Genomic DNA, 17,464 nt, shown 5'->3' with positions numbered 1-17,464 from the left:
ATAATAATAATAATACCTGTGTGGGGATTTACCGGTTACCTCCATCGGGCGCGTCCCATTGGAATTGGGGAAGCTCGCTGGCTCTGCCGCCAGGAGAGTCAGAGGGTAGTAGGGAAATAAAATACCACCGTGAAAAAAAAACTGGTCCCTTGCCAGGGTTACGGCGAAGACTGGTAAATGACCAGAAGCCAGAAAACATCTTGAGGCAACCTCAAGGGCTAACAACCCTAGTTGTAAAAGGATGGGTACCCGTCCAAAGCAAAGTCAAGTCAAAAAGCATGATGGCACAACATTTCAAGAAACATACCCCAGGGGGTAAATCTTCGGATAAATCCCTCGTCGTGAACGCCACGGCGCACGAGTCTCGTTCGGATTCTGGGGGAGACTCGACATCATGCAAGAGACGAGTCGGAGCGATATGGTGTACCCCGAAGAGTCAAAAACTCAGGCCAAAATCTAAAACCTTTCTAGCAACTTTCCACATAAATTCACTTACACAAACTGGCAAGCTGAAAACCCTCACCAAAGCTCTTCACGAAAATCGGATATCCATAGTGGCCCTACAGGAAACAAGGTACCCAGATGAAGAGATTTTTTAATCTGAAGGCTACCGATTTTTCAAGAGCAAAGCGCAAAAAGGAATCCTCAATGGAGCTGTGATGCTTGGAATCGCGTTTGCTGTTAGACCCAAGATCCTTAAATCGGTTGCAAATTTCGAACCTGTGAATGACAGATTGTCTATACTCACAATTAAATGCGCGAACAAATCTACGCCCTAGTTAACGCACATGCTCCTACAAACGATAAGAACAAGTCTGATCCAGACGAAGTTGATAATTTCTGGGACCTACTGGATGAAAAATTGAACAAAATCCCCAAACACCATGTCAAGCTTCTTTTGGGTGACTTCAATGCCCAACTAGGTCGTGAGCAGAAGTACAAGAAAGTTATAGGAAATTACCCTGCTCACAAAAGAACCAATCCCAACGGCAAAAGACTGGTGACCATTTGCGAAAATCACAACCTGCAGGTCATGTCGACCCACTTTCGCCATCTACCCAGAAAGCAAATGACTTGGCATTCTCCCGTCCAAGCTCTCGGAGAGTTCCAAATTGATCATGTTGCGATCTCCAGGAGAAACAGCCCTGAAATTATGAATGTCAAGGTAATCAATGTGGCCTCAGATCATTATATGTCTCTTATCAAATTCAAACCAATTCCCACAAACACAAGGAAGACAACCAAACAGATCACACGCTTCGACAATGATAAACTTCGGCAAAGGGTCGAGGAGTTCCAGGAGAAGGCTAGACCAAATGACTGTGACTTTAACAACGCCAAAAGTCTCCTTGTTGAGGCCGCCAAAGACGTTGCAGAAATCAAGAGAAGCAAAAAGCTTGCCTGGTGGAATAGTACCTGCGAATCAGTCCTCCAAGAAAGACTCAATGCATGGAAACAGTACTACTCTACGAAATCAGAAAATGATTGAGAAACCTACAAAACCCAACGTGCCCAAGCAGCTAGGGTGTTCAGAACTGAGAAACGTAAATACGAATAATCTCTCATTGAAAAGATAGAACAAAACTTTAGGAAGAATGAAAGCAGAGAGTACTACAGAGCCTTCAAACGCAAACTCACTGGCTATAAACCACCATCTCTATGCTTTGAGCGAACGGACGGCACACTGGCGACGTCAAATGAAGAAAATTGCAGCATTCTGGCAGATTACTTCAAGAATTTACTTAATTGCTCTAAACCGCAAAGCGCCATTCAGACCAAGGAACCCTTACTCAGGTACCCAGATTTCAGACCACCCGACAGAGATGAAATCAAGCGCCACATTGCCCGTCTCAAAAATAACAAAGCGCCGGGGGAAGACTCAGTAATAGCAGAACTATGGAAATATGCCCCAGAAGAATCACTTGATATCTTGCAAAAGCAAATAGAAGAAATTTGGAACAAGGAGACCCTACCCGAAGATTGGAAAATAGCTTTGATCCATCCATTACACAAAAAAGGCAGCATGAAGAACATCAACAACTACAGAGGAATATATTTGCTACCCGTGACTTACAAAATTCTATCACTTGCCATCCTGGAGCGTTTGGAAGCACAAGTCGAACATCAAATAGGTGAATACCAAGGAGGGTTCAGAAAAGGTTGCTCAACAGCTGAACAGATCCAAAATCTCAAAACGATCATCAGATATTGTACACTAAGGTCCAAGCAGTATGTGTCTGTCTTTGTGGACTTTAAGAAAGCGTACGACTCCATTGACCGGGAAGTCCTGCTAAACATCTTAAATGAATTTGGAGTTGATTTGAAACTGCTGGCATTAATTAGAGCCACCCTGACCGATACAAAATCCAAGGTGAAGTTCCACGGTTGTCTCTCGCATTCCTTTGACATCAAAACAGGAGTCCGACAAGGTGATGGGCTATCCCCGATACTCTTCAACTGTGTTCTTGAAAAGATCATCAGAACCTGGGGGGTGAGATTACAGGAAACCAACTACAGTCCATTGAGAATAGGAACCAAATCCAAGGGGATCGCAACAGACTGCTTAGCATTTGCCGATGATATTGCTGTTCTCTCAACCGACATAGAAACCGCTAGAGCTCAAGTTGAAATATTAAAGGAAATTGCCGAACAAACTGGTTTGCAGATATCGTTTGAGAAAACAGAAGTAATGTCTAACATCAAAGAGGCTCCACCAAAACTCCATACAAAATACGGGGACATCACCCGAGTAGACAAATTCAAATACCTGGGTGAGATCATCATGAAAAATGGACTGGACAAAGAAGCACTTCAGGAGCGAGTACGCAAACTGGAAATAGCCTACCAAACATCCCGCACAATCTACAACAAAAAATGCCTTTCCCAAAATACCAAGATACGTCACTATGAAACAGTTCTGAAGCCAGTAGTTCTATATGCAGCCGAAACCCTGTCTCTAAATGACAACAAAGGACTACTTGAAGAACTGGAGAAAAGAGAACGCAAAATTGTGAGAGGAATCTTGGGATCAAAGTACAGAAATGGAATCCATCAAAAGAGATCCAACAATGAAGTCTACAGCAAAATAGAGAAAATTACCGACACAATCAGAAAAAGACGGGCATGATTTTACGGTCATCTGAAAAGAATGGACGGAAGAAAGTTAATTAAAGAAATCTTTCACTTTTTTGATTCAAACCCCAAAACCACAATTCCCTGGTTTAGAAATACCAAAGAAGACCTGCAAATGCTACATCTCAGCTGAAGACGCCCTTAACAGAGATCTCTTCCGCAAGAAAATATTGACGAACGGGCTAAACCGAGACGAGCAGCCGAAGAGAAGACACGGTGCCCCTTGGACAGAGGAGCGTAAGCAGGCCCACTCGCAAAGAATGAGGGAAATTTGGGCTCTAAAGAAGGCCAAGTTCAGTGTCAAATGCAACAAGACTTAATGTGGTCCTTGATGGCCCCAGCGAATTATATATTATAATAATAATAATAATAATAATAATAATAATAATAATAATAATATAATAATAATAATAATAATAATAATAATAATAATAATAATAATAATAATGACAACGATGATGAAAACCTACAACCTGTTTTCCAGTCATTGACCGGGTCAGGGATGGAATGAATGAAGCAGATATAGGCTATTAGTACGATGGGGTCGCCACTCCCAAAGTGATTTATTAGTGACTGATAGATGCTATGAAATGAGAATGGAGAGTGTTGCTGGAATGAAAGATGACAGGGAAAACCGGAGTAGCCGGAGAAAAACCTGTCCTGCCTCCGTTATGTCCAGCACAAATCTCACATGGAACGACCGGGATTTGAACCACGGTATCCAGCGGTGAGAGGCCGAGGTGCTGCTGTCTGAGCCATGGAGGCTTCAATAATAATAATAATAATAATAATAATAATAATAATAATAATAATAATTAGTACTGGTTTTCTATTACAAATGGTACTCTTTATGAAGTCTGTGGTTCGTGTTAAGAAATTCTAATCTTAATTAGGGCCTATTAATCAATGGCAGCTGAAGTGTCCTGTATTTTTATGCTTGTAATCTGGTCACGTAAGACTAAGAGAATGTCTCCATGTGAATTACAAGTCATGGATAATAGGACTTTTAAATTAAAATGCTGCCAGCCATAGAGACCTCGCAGTGAGAGAGCTCCTCTTGATCAACACAGTGAGTGGCCACACGGCACAGTCTCTGGATGTAAATGTTGGTTGTCAATTAACATGCCTGCAGGCCCTTGAGGTAGGGGTAATGTGTCTGACTCTTGACTGGAAACCCTGGGTCAATTCCCATCCAGTCCAAAGAATTAAATTCCAGACTGAGGGCTGGAACAGGGTTCCTGCAGCCTCATAAGACAAACTGAGAAGCTATCGCATATAAGAGGCAGAGAACCCGGAAAAGAAAGCCAGGCAATACAACAGAGGATGTTGTCACAGTGACCACATGGAACTTTAGTATCTGTAAGCCATCTGGCTGGGCAACATGCATCTTGGCAAACCAACGTCCTGTTCATCTTGAGTTTGTTAGTCTTTGGGTTGTTAAACTAACGGCATTAGCCTACATGAATTCTTCAATAACTGTTTATCTTTAATCTGCATGATGCTAGAATGCCTTACCTTAGCGATTACAACATAAAACTATAAACAAAATGTACTCACCAATATGAAACACAGAATCATAGAAAGTTGTAAAATCTTCAGAACGAAAGAGAGTAGAAAATTCTTCGCTGTTAACCATCTTCACCCAAGCTGCAACTGAATTTGATATTAAAAATTAGAAAACTCCTTGAAATTGTACCTAAATGAAAACAACAAATATTGCATAATACAGGAGAATGAAAAGTACATCATCATCATCATCATTATCATTATTACTATTAGTATTAATTTTTGTTTTGTTTTTTGGGGCATATGGCCTTTAGTGCCAGGAGTATCCAAGGACAGATTTAACTCATCTGTGCAGGTTTTTCTACTTGACTCCCACGGGCGACCTGCTTGTCTGGGTGTGAGATGACAACAACGATAATGATAATGAGGTATGGAAAGTGTGAAGATCAGTGTCAGCACGTAGCCTAATCCTCTCGAGTAACACCAAGGGGTCTGTTCAAGGCTTAACGTCTCCATCCAACAAATGACTCACCACCAACAGCATCATATGCCCTCACTTCATATGATACTGCGGAAAGGTTCGGAATTGAATCCAGGCTTTTGGTATGCAATTTAGTGATTACAAATTGTATACCATCACCTTTCCTACTCTACTGGCAAACTATATCTTTTGTCATCACCAATATATACACACTAACATACCTATAGAAGAATCAATAAAAATTATAGCAAAACATGTAAGAGAAAACAACTCAGCACAGGAAATAAAAGAAATAATCAACCTGTTAAAAACAACCTTAAACCAAAACACACTTATGTTCAACAACAAAATATATTATCAAAAGGAAGGATTGACCATGTGTTCAGCATTATCAGGAATAATAGCAAACATATTCCTAAATAAAATTGAGAACAAACTCTTAACCAACCAATGTTTCAAACTTATATTGCTCTGGAGCAGATATGTGATGACAACATATGCATTTATGATAATGAGATCATAAATGCCCTACTTGACACACTAAACTCTTAACAAAGTTCAATCAAGTTCACAATAGAACCAAAAATAAATGGAAAAGATCAACTTTTTAGACATCACAATCGGTAGAAATAAAGATAAACTGTATAAACTCTCATAGAAAACATAAGGAAACGCACTAAACATCACACACAACAGACAAAGATCCAACTGCAAACACATCGAAGGTTTTTGGTGGTGAAGTAGTTCAGTTCTGTAGGTGCTATCTCAGTAACGCAATGAACAGTTTGGGAACAAGAATGGTGCCTCCCTGAAGATTACGACTCACTAAGGAATTATAAAGCAGTCAGGCATTCCCTGGGCAACGGCAAAATGCTGGCTAATCTTTTCACAATGGAATCATCAACCTGGTCCTTTTCAGGATCACAGATAACCGTCATCTCAGTAAATATAGAAGGTATATCACAACCAAACGAGGAAATGCTACAAGATCTGTGCACGAAAACCAAGGGTACTGTACTGTGCATACAGGAGACGCATAGAAGCTACAAAATGTGTAGACCGAGAATAAATGGAATGAGAATAGCTTCCTTTTTTTTTCTTTTCTTTTTTTTTTTTTTCGCTAGTGCTTTAAGTCGCACCGACACAGACAGATCTTACACTAAAATACTAAAATTGGAATGATACAGAGAATGGCTATCAAACAACCCCATCACAAATATGGAAGTATTATATTGTCCAAATGGATAATCAATAGCCTCCACTGAGGCAAATGAACTTGAAGTTAACTCTGGAAATCAAAGGCTGTACAATCACTCCATATATAAGTAGGGCCCGGATTCATATGCACTAAAATCTCCAAAAATATGCATGCACATATGCACTAAAAGTGATGAAAATATGCACAAAAATATGCACTAAAAATAAAACAAAATACACTTACCAAGCGCATAATTTAATTTTAACTCAATGTTAAATTGACAAACATGTTTTATTCCTTGAAAAAATGATGCATGGCAGTAGGTTATCAACAGTTTTTCAATGTTCTCAGGGGACAATGACTTTCTGTTGTCGGACATAATTAATTTATACGCTGAAAATGATCGCTCTACGTCAACGGACGTAACTCGGCAATACTTGTACACTGTCGCTGACTGCTACGACTGAAGAACTGATGGTGTTTTGAATAAACTAAAGGGATCCGTGTAGGAGTGCACCACGAGTTTCTAGACCCTTAATAATGCACATAGATGAAACTGATATCTTTATATATGACAGTATGACTATCATCAAGACTTTTAACTACATCTGTCACTTGATTAAAGTTCTCCTGGTAGAACGATACTGCGGTTAACCAAGTTCCTCTTCTTGTGAGAACGGATTCCGGCAGAAGAGAAACCTAAGAGATGAGTGTTGTACAACTGTACACGAGTTGGTGCTCTTAGGAACAGTTGTTTCCCCACTTGAAATTACTTTGTTGACAGTTGGAAAGATGGTTCGTATTTCTTCTGCAATACGATGTAATCCATGCACCAAACATGTGACATGTATGAGATTTGGAAAAAATACTCAAAGAGACTGACCAGCTTTCAACATATACAAAGCTGCAATCTCTGACTAAAAGGCGCACTTTGTAACAATCACTCTCTGCTTTACTAGGCCACAGGAAGTCTCAGGGAATCGCTAACAAATCTTGCAACTGTAGCGTGGTTGATTTTTTCTAACACTTTGCACGAAACTAAATGAGGTTTGCCGGGTTCTTCCGTACGTAATTAACCCACTGTGAAGTTCGCAATGTATTGACCATTCAAACTTCTTAAGTATGGGGATCCACCTATTCAATACAAGAAATAGTGATAACTACAAAGTCATCAGTCATCACATATTCATTTTTATTTGCGACCGGTTTCAGCAATAGGGTATGCCATCATCAGCCTAGGAATTAAGACAAAGGCATTGGACACAGAGTACATTACATTTCTTAAAATTATTAACAATACTTTTTTTAAATGTACGTGCTTGAACTGAATTATTTTACATATGTACAAGGGTTTTTATCATTAAAATTGAATACAGAAAGGTGTACACCAAAATGTTTGTACAGTTAAAATTAAGTTCACTCCTCTTCTCCTGGAACTGATGATGAATTTTACGTACTTGACTTTGTGACTAACTTTTACATTTATGGTCTGCAGTGATGTTGGAATGTACAGTGAACTTACTATCCCATTCAAGTTAACAGAACTAAACAAGGCTATCAAGGAGAGCAAAACTGGGAAAGCAGCTGGTTTACACATCTGAATCGAGCAAATTAAGAATTTTGGTCCATCAACAAAATAATTGGATCTTGCAGCATTTCAGTACCTGCATGAGCTAGTGCTAGATCTTACAGCAGTTCCTCGTTTGGTTGTGATATACCTTCTATATTTACTGAGATGACGGTTAACTGTGATCCTGAAAAGGACCAAGTTGATGATTCCATTGTGAAAGGATTAGCCAGCGATTTTGCCATTGCCCAGGGAACGCCAAATACCGAAGATCTGGCAAAAGAGCAGAGCGATATCTATTCTGAAACATGGCAAGAAAGCAAATCATCCCAAGAACTACAGGCCAATTAGTCTTCTTAGATACCTCTACAAACTGTTTCAGTGTACAATTCTGAATAGAATCCTATCAGTAATTGACCTTCTAGTCATAAACGAGCAAGTAGGATTTCGTCTTAAGAAAAGCTGACAGGCCAACTTTTGAATCTCACTAAATTCACAGAGGATGGGTTTGAAACTCACTAGGTGACAGGGGCACTCTTTGTAGATCCAACAGCAGCATATGACACTGTCCATCACCGGTTACTCCATGTCCAGTTGTCCGATCTAATCAAGGATTTCTATCTAACTAGACTTACCAACACTCTCCTTCAACACTGCAGGTTTTTTGTTGACTTCTAAGTCTAGCACAGTCATTGGAGAACAAAGAAAAAGGGTCCACCTCAGGGGAGCTTCTTGGCTCCAGTTCTCTTCAATATCTATACCAACGACCAGCCATGGACCCGAAATACAATAAGTATCTTATAGGCTATGTATATGATCTAGCCTTTAGTACATAATGCTCAAGCTTTGAATCTGTGGAGAGAAATCTGACGGCTGCCCTTAGAAATCTGTAAAGGTACTACCATAAGAACCAACTCATGCCCAATCCCTCTAAGACACAGGTATGTGCCTTCCATCTAAGGAACAGGGAAGCTCATCGTGGGTTACGTATAAAATGGCCAGGTATCCAATTGCAGCACTGATACATTCCAAAATAACTGGGAGTAACCCTTGATATTTATTCGCAAACTAGCTGAGTCACAATGGAGCTCTCATCCTCAAACAATCCATATTTCAGCAATGGCACTTTGTTTTTTCTGCTGCTGAATATGCTTCCCCAGTTTTTTTTTTTAAATTTGCTTTACGTCGCACGGACACAGGAAAGGTCTGATGGCGACTATGAGAGAGGAAAAGGCTAGGAGTGAGAAGGAAGTGGCCCTGGCCTTTATTAAGATACAGCCCCAGCATTTGCCTGGTATGAAAATGGGAAACCACGGAAAACCATCTTCAGGACTGCCGACAGTGGGATTCGAACCCACTATCTCCTGGATGCAAGCTCACAACTGTGCGCTTCTAACCGCATGGCCAACTCGCCCGGTGTTCCACAGTCTGGTACAGTTCATCTCATGCCAAGCAGGTAGATGCAGTCCTCAATGAAACCTGCAGTTTGATTACAGGTTGCTTAAGCCTACTCTGACAGATAAGCTCTATTACCTGGTTGGAATAGCACCATCCTGTGTACATAGAGAGGTGGCTGCCAACAGGCAGAAGCTTAAAGTGGAATTGCACAGAGCCCACCCGCTGCATGGACAGTCCTCCTCAGGAACAGCTGAGATCCCCAAAGAACTTCCGGAGGACATCTGAGGTGCTTATCGCCTCACTGGAGAAGGCAAGGCTGGAGCTCTGCAAATGGATGTCAGCGGCTAAGCAGTTACCACCAGGATATAATGAAAGGTGGCTGGTGTGGAAGTCCCTGAACAGGCTATGATCAAGAGTGGGAAGATCCAGGGATAAATTGAAGAAATGGGGGTTTGGCACAAGGGATACAATCAATCAATCAATCAATCAATCAATCAATCAATCAATCAATCAATCAATCAATCAATCAATCAATCAATCAACTGCATTCAGGGCTCCCGCCCACATGGCAGATTCCCTATTGATTGTTTACCTAGCCTTTTCTTAAATATACTAAAAAACTTGGAAATTAATCAAACATTTCCCTTGATGAATTATCCCAGTCCCTTACTCTTTGTCCTATAAATGAATATTTGCCCCAATTTGTCCTCTTGAATTCCAACTTTATTTTCCGCTCAAGATTATTCCACTACTAATGTCATTCCACACCATCTCTCCATTGACATCTTGGAACATACTACTTATTTAGAATATATAGAGATTTGAGGATTTCCACCCAATAACTTGCAAAACATACCACTTAGCCAAGCATCTCATCTCCTCACTCTGAAGTCTTCCCAGCCAAAAGTTTGCAACATTTTTGTAACACTACTCTTTTAAGCTCATGAAAGAATTATCCCATAGAAGTCCACCTTTTCAATACAATTTGTGATTTATTAAAAATTTTATAACTTGCAACATTACACTATTGTCGGAAATCACCCAGAACAAATCATGCTGTTTTCCTTAGGATCCTTTCCAGTGTGGGGTTACGATGCAGTGGTAGCAGAGCGTGGTTTCCAGTGTCTGTTCCTTGACCTTGACTTTCATTCTTTTTGTCTCATGTGGGGATGCTGATTTGTTTTTGTTTTCTTGGGCATGATTGTTGCTGTTCTGCACTATGGAAGGATGGATTTCATAGTTGGTGCATGGATAAATGTTATTTATTTCTCCATCCATGTGATATTATTTTGCCTGTTTACTGATCCTTCTGATTTAATATTGTTCTTCAGGGTTGTTTTGGTTTTGTTTATTGAATTGTGATTGACCTTTCTTGGTCAGTTTCCTTGAGTTTATATTTTATTTTTGGGGTAGGACCTTACATTCCTATTTGTTCTTTTCATTTTGATCTACCCTTAATATGATATTTTACTCGTGAGTTTAGTCCTCCACTGGGAACTCGTGACAAATTTTTACGTTGCATTCAGCCAAAATAATATTAAAATTATATAATAATATAGAATTCACTATAATGTTTTTAAAACAAATTAATTCTAGATCCTGTCATTAAGTCTGTTCAAGCGAAATATTTTTGGTGCACTAAATCTTTATTTAGGTCTACCCCAATTTAATTTTTTGTTAAACACGTTCCCTCTTTTTTAAATTACTGATTTACTTCTTTATTTACCCCAAAACTAATTTTCTTGTATGCACATTCCTTTTAATTGTAATTGTTTAAAAAGTGTATAGGTGTATTATTCAGTAGTTAACTCTGCACCCCTCCAGTGGGTCACAACCTTTTTTTATGTGGGTGGGTTTCAGTTCACTACCTGACAGACTTATTGTTTCCTGGGTAAGTTTATTTCTGTGTTTTGATACATTTTCTGATCTCTTGTTTCATTACACTGTCCGTCCTCCTTTCTCGTGATTCCTATGATGGATGTTGTGAGTGTTGCATCATGGGTGAAATGTGGGGTTATGCTGCACCAGTTCTTGTATCAAGAAGTCCTGGTGTGGATCCCATACACTGTAACTATACTCTAATTAGGGTCTTACCAGAGACTTATATGCCCTCCCCTTTACATCCTTAATACAACCTATAAATACGCTCGTAATCTTGTGAAGAGATCTGCAACCTTTCTTTACAACCTTGTTAATGCGGCAATGAAGATCATTCCTTATATTAAATCCTAGGTACTTACAGTGATCCCATGATGTACTATCACCCCTCGACACAGTAATTAAAACTGAGAGGACTTTTCTTCTTGGTGAAACTTACAACTTGACTTTTCATCCCGTTCACCATCACACCATTGTCCGCTGTCCATCCCACAACACTGTCTAGGTCTTTTTGTAGTCACATATAATCCTGTAATTTATTTACTACTCTATACAGTATAACTACATCTGCAAATACTGTAGTCTTATCTGTGATTCCAGTTCTTTACTCATATTATTTATATACTGGGTAGTCCACCAGCCCCTTGCAATCTAGTTTTATGCATCCCGCTGTGTTTACTACAATTTTGATAGACATCAGCCCCTCTTCCTAAACCAGGATAATAAAACGAGATGTATGGCTACGGGCTAGATGACAGCAGGAATCGTGTGCACCATTATGAGTACCTTGAATGAACCCGTAAAACGAGCACAGATACCAAGAACACTTACCTTACAACAGGAGGTGCACACACATACCAGGGGCAGGTATTGTACAGTATACACTGGGAACTGCATGCTGCATGTCAAACCTTGCAGTAGCTCACATGACAAGGGCGTGGGGGGAGATGCGATAGTGGGCAATGTTCATAGGTTCGAATCGCACGCATTTTTTTAATTGCCAATAGCCTGAAAGTGGTAAGGTTGCATACCTGATACCTTCCACAGACTGATTTGTTTATATGGCCCCGTAAAAAAAACTTGGGAGGGATTTGGACCTCCTAAACCTCGAGCACTGGTTACATTCAGATCTCCGACTGTGCCCTGTCAAGGCTTGACATTCAGTGGGCAGTTCCCAGCCTATACAATACCTGTTCCTGGTCTGTGTGTGCACCTCCTGTTGTAAGGTTCATGTTCTCGTATCTGTGCTGGTTTTACGAGTTCATTCGAGGTACTCATAATGAATTAATAGCGACGCTCACTATTGCTGCTGTTTTCTAGCTCGTAACCACACATCTTGTTATATTACCCCAGTTTACGGAGAGGGGACTGATGTATTTCAGAACTGTAGTAAATGCAGCAGGTGCAGGAAACTAGAACGCAAGGGATGGGTGAAACCACCCGGTATATAAGAAAACATAAAGGTCCAATAATACTGCCCTGTGGGACTCACCTCTTAATCATTACAAGGTCAGATAACACTCCACCTACTCTAATTCTACGAGTTTTATTTTCTAGAAATGTAGCCACCCATTCAACCACTCTTTTGTCTAGTCTAATAGCCCTCGTTTGTCAGTTATCTCCCATGATCTACCCTGTCAAAAGCCTTGGATAGGTCAATAGTGATACAGTCCATTTGACCTACTGAATATAAATTATTTTCTATATCTTGCTGGAATCCTACAAGTAGAGCCTCACTGGAAAAACGTTTCTTAAACCAGAAATGTCTTCTATCAAACCAGTCAGTAATTTCACAAATGTGTCTAATATAATCACGAAGAATACTTTTCCAGAGCTTGCAAACAACACATGTCAAGTTGACTGGCTTGTAATTACCCGCTTTATGTTTATCACCCTTTCCCTTGTACACTGGAGCTAAAATTGCAACTCTCCATTCATTCCGTATTGCTCCTTGCTGCAAACGGTAATCAAATAATTATTTCAAATATGGCACTATATCCTATCCCATAGCCTTTAATATACCCTCAAGAATCTTATCAGCTGTTTTTCTGGCTTTCAACTTTTTTTATTATTATTATTATCATAGGTAAATTTCAATAACTCACCAGTATTAGTCATATCCTCTATATGGAGTTTATCTTTATATCCAACTACCTTTACATACTGCTGAGTGAATACTTCCCCTTCTGTTAAGTCCTCACATATACACTTCCCTTTTTCATCGATGATTCCTGGAAACTTGTTTCTACTAACACTACTAACTACCATAGAAAAAAACCAGTGAATACAGCCCTCCACATAGGTTTGGCCACATTCTAACATGCACTACACAGCACACTCTTGCCCTACCAGGGAATGGGAAAAGTGGCAGAGAAAGATCATACAATGCCATGAATGATAGGATAGATGACATGATTAACACAGCAGCTTAGCTACGGGCCTCGCAAAATTAGAATGTTGCAAAGGTTTTATTTCCCATTAACTACTTTTATAGTTTTTGGAAACATCGAGCTGGAAAAAAATTTGTCTCGCAGATGTTCTTCATGTAACAGCAAATCTATGAACATGAGGCCAGGTACTTCTTCAAATTTTTTTTTTTGTTCAAGATGGCGTCAGCGAAGGATGTAAGTGAAGATAGCTCCCGGTTCTCTTGCGAAATAATCGGGAATAAATGTGGTGTAAACAAGAAGCGAGTGAAGAATGGTATCCAGTGTGAAAAGTGTTTAATTTGGTACCATTTTGAGTGTATATGTAGTGCTGGTTTTGCTGAAAATGAAGATACTTGGACTTGTGTTAGCTGTGGCGAGAGCAATTTGAATAGCGGTAACAAACCTAGGCCTACAACGGTCAACACATCGCTGGCGTCTCATTATTTGGAGGATGGAGGTAATGATAATGTACTTGTAATTCTCTCTTTATTGCAACAGGATTTACAAGCATTAAAAGCCGAGAATGAGATTTTAAAGGAAAAGGTACGTTTACTGGAATCGAAAGTACCGGTACCAGTAAACACTCAGAACACAGGTGGCTCCGAGAATTTTAGCGCATGGTGTCAAGTTGCTTCAGATTCTAGGAGGAAAAGTGTACAATTTAATAAGGACAACTTTGTAATTGACACCAAAAATAGATTTTCATCCCTGAGGGAAGTAAGCGATACGCAAGGTATCCGTATAGGAAGCAGTCAAACGTATAGCGCAAAATCCGTTACGAGAAGCGGCAAAGTTAGGCCTAAAATCCCACACAGTGCACCGGCGAAAGTATCGAACGTTCTTATATTTGGTGATAGCCAGGCGAGGGGAATTGCGGAGAAAATGATCAATGAAGATATTGCAGCATCGGCAGTCATCTATCCTGGGGCCCCAATGAAGAAGGTATTGGAAAACACGGAGCAGGCGGCAAGAAATCTCGGAAGTCGTGATGCAGTAGTGATCATCGGCGGGACGAACGACATAGCTCACAACGACGCTAAGAATGTTATTTCTGAACTTAAACGTACACTAGGTAAGCTGACTCACACTAACATCTTTGTAGTGAACGTGCCCCACAGGCATGATCTGATTAGAGACTCGTGTGTGAACATTGAAGTGGACAAAGTTAATACAGATATGGTTAAAATTTGTAAACATTTTCGTAATACACAGGTAATTGATAGCAGCAGTTTCGAGAGACACTGTTACACAAAGCATGGCCTTCATCTAAACAATTCAGGTAAATGAAAGATAGCAAATATTGTTCTAGATTTTATTAATCATAAGATATGTACTGTAAAAAAGGCAACTCCCTTGAGTTATAATACTGACCAGGAAAACTAGTAGAAAGAGCCAGCTGTACTTCAAGCTGGCTCAGCCAACTAGTAAATGAAACTCAGGAAAGTAAGGAATTTCAAGTTACCCAACTGCAACAGTCAATTTTTAGGGAGGAAGGGGGTCAGAGATTGCTCTTGGTAAACTGTCAGTGTAGTAAATAAACAATTAAAATTCGGTACATTGATGGAATCTTATGAGACTGATGTGGTGATAGGAGTGGAATCGTGGTTGAGAGAAGGGGTGGGTAATAGAGAAGTATTTCCAGAAGGGTACACAGTCTATCGTAGAGACCAAGGAGATAAAAAGGGACGGGGGGTGTTTATTCTGGTGAAGGAAACATATTGTTCACATGAATGGTTTACCAATGAAAGGGATGAAATATTAGGGATAAAATTAATTTGTGATAATATGAAGGAGGTGGGAATTATAGGAACATACAGGCCAGGAAGCGAGGAAAGAGACATGGAAATATTTGAGAAAATAATAGATTATGCTCATAAAAATAATAATAATGATGTGGTAATAATTGGGAGAGATCTAAACTTGCCTGAGGTTGAATGGAATGGAGCTGCAAGTGAGGCCTATGAACAGAAACTGGCAAATAAGTTAATTTGGGAGGGAGGATTTACACAAGTAGTACAAGAACCGACTCGTCTCAATAACTTACTAGATGTATTCTTGGTTAAACCATGGGAAATTGTTGATAAAACTGAGCTAATTGAAGGAATAGGTGACCATAAGGCTGTAATAATGGATGTAGGACTGGTACTAAAAAGGCTTAATAAGACGGTCACACAAGACAAGAAATTGTACAGAAAAACTAAAGTTGATGAATTTGGGACTTACCTTAAATCACAATTCAGTTGTTGGATAAGTTAAGGGAGTAATGTGGATACACTTTGGGCTAAATTCAAAGAAATCGTTTGGGAAGGAGAGAAGAGATTTGTACCTGTTAAGAAGGGTAAAATGACCTCAGACCCTGTTTATTATACAAGGGAAATAAGGAAATTAAAAAGAAAATGTAGAATAGTAAACAGGAAAATCAAAGAAGGTAGGGAGAGTAGAGAAAGTAGAAAACAGCTAATGAGGGAACTGAATAGAGTAAAAAAGGAAGCAAAAGAGAATTATATGAATGGCATTCTTCAAGAGCGTAATGACCACAAAGGGAAATGGAAAAAGCTGTATTCATATATCAGGAATCAAAAAGGAAATGGAATCCAAATTCCTACAATGGTGGGAGAAGGGGGTGAACACTATTTAACAGATACTGAGAAAGCAAACCTCTTTAGTAGGGAATTTAGAGATTCAGTAGATGATTGTCAGGAGTTGGGCACCGAAACAGAAGTTACAGAGGGACAGACACAGAGGGAAACAAGAAGCTTCTCGTTCACAAATGAAGATATTTTCAGAGAAATCCAACTGCTTCAGCAAGGAAAAGCAGCAGGAAGTGATCAAATTACTGGGGAGGTGATAAAGACAATGGGGTGGTACATAGTGCCTTATTTACGATTTCTCTTTGACTATGTCATAAATAATAGCGTAATACCAAAGGAATGGAAGGAATCTATAATAATACCAATTTATAAAGGAAAGGGTGATAAAAGGAAACCAGAGAACTACAGACCAATCAGCCTGACCAGTATAGTTTGTAAAATACTGGAGAGTTTAATATCAAAGTACATCAGAGGGATATGTGATGATAAAAATTCGTTCATGAGGAGCCAGTATGGATTTAGAAAGAAATTTTCTTGTGAGGCACAACTGGTGGGATTTCAGCAGGACATATCAGATCAATTGGATTCAGGAGGCCAGTTAGATTGCATAGCCATAGATCTTTCCAAAGCCTTTGATAGAGTGGAACATGGAATATTATTAAAGAAATTGGAGGGAATAGGATTGGACATAAGGGTTACACGTTGGGTAAAAACATTTCTAAATTCAAGGGTTCAGAAAGTCAAAGTAGGAATTAATGTATCGCAGGAAGAGAAAGTTTGGAAGGGAATTGCACAGGGTAGTATAATCAGTCCGTTACTTTTCTTAATATACGTAAATGATTTAGGGAACAATATAACATCAAAAATAAGATTGTATGCAGATGACATAATTGTTTACAGGGAAATAAATACAATTGAGGATTGTTCAGAATTACAAAGGGACCTTGAGAATATCCAACAATGCGTTGAAGAGAATAACATGAAAGTTAATGGAGGCAAATCAACTGTTACAACATTTACAAACAGGAGTTTTAAAACTGAATTTGAATATACTTTGGATGGGGTAGTTATCCCAAAAGATGGCAAGTGCAAATACTTAGGTGTAAGATTTCAAAGTAAAGTAATTTGCATTGGAAGGGTCATGTCATAATGAGGCTTTTAAAGATAAAATCTTCATTGTTCCATATTGAAATTATTGATGTTAAAAATTAAATAATTGAAAAGGAGGTTCAACCTATTCAATACTTAAAAGAAGGAAATGCAGTAATTACATTCCTATTTAAA

At 39.3% G+C, this 17,464-nt stretch overlaps 1 protein-coding gene across 6 annotated transcripts in view; it reads right to left on the bottom strand.

Annotated features, from left to right (window-relative positions):
* The window catches only part of LOC136857568 (stimulator of interferon genes protein homolog), a 219,471-nt gene that overhangs the window by 187,117 nt on the left and 14,890 nt on the right, over window positions 1-17,464 (bottom strand). For all 6 annotated transcript variants that reach the window (XR_010858546.2, XM_068225239.1, XM_067136333.2 and 3 more), the window contains one exon: window positions 4,690-4,785. Coding sequence is in view for 5 of the 6 variants with exons in the window: in XM_068225239.1 (XP_068081340.1) it covers window positions 4,690-4,785 (96 nt within the window). In the remaining variant the exon portion in view is untranslated. The remainder of the gene's footprint in view (window positions 1-4,689; window positions 4,786-17,464) is intronic.

The sequence above is a fragment of the Anabrus simplex genome, chromosome 1, assembly GCF_040414725.1.
Source record: "Anabrus simplex isolate iqAnaSimp1 chromosome 1, ASM4041472v1, whole genome shotgun sequence".
NCBI classification, from domain to species: domain Eukaryota; kingdom Metazoa; phylum Arthropoda; class Insecta; order Orthoptera; family Tettigoniidae; genus Anabrus; species Anabrus simplex.
The sequence above is the reverse complement of the archived record's forward strand: the minus strand, read 5'-3'. Positions and strand labels throughout refer to the sequence as shown.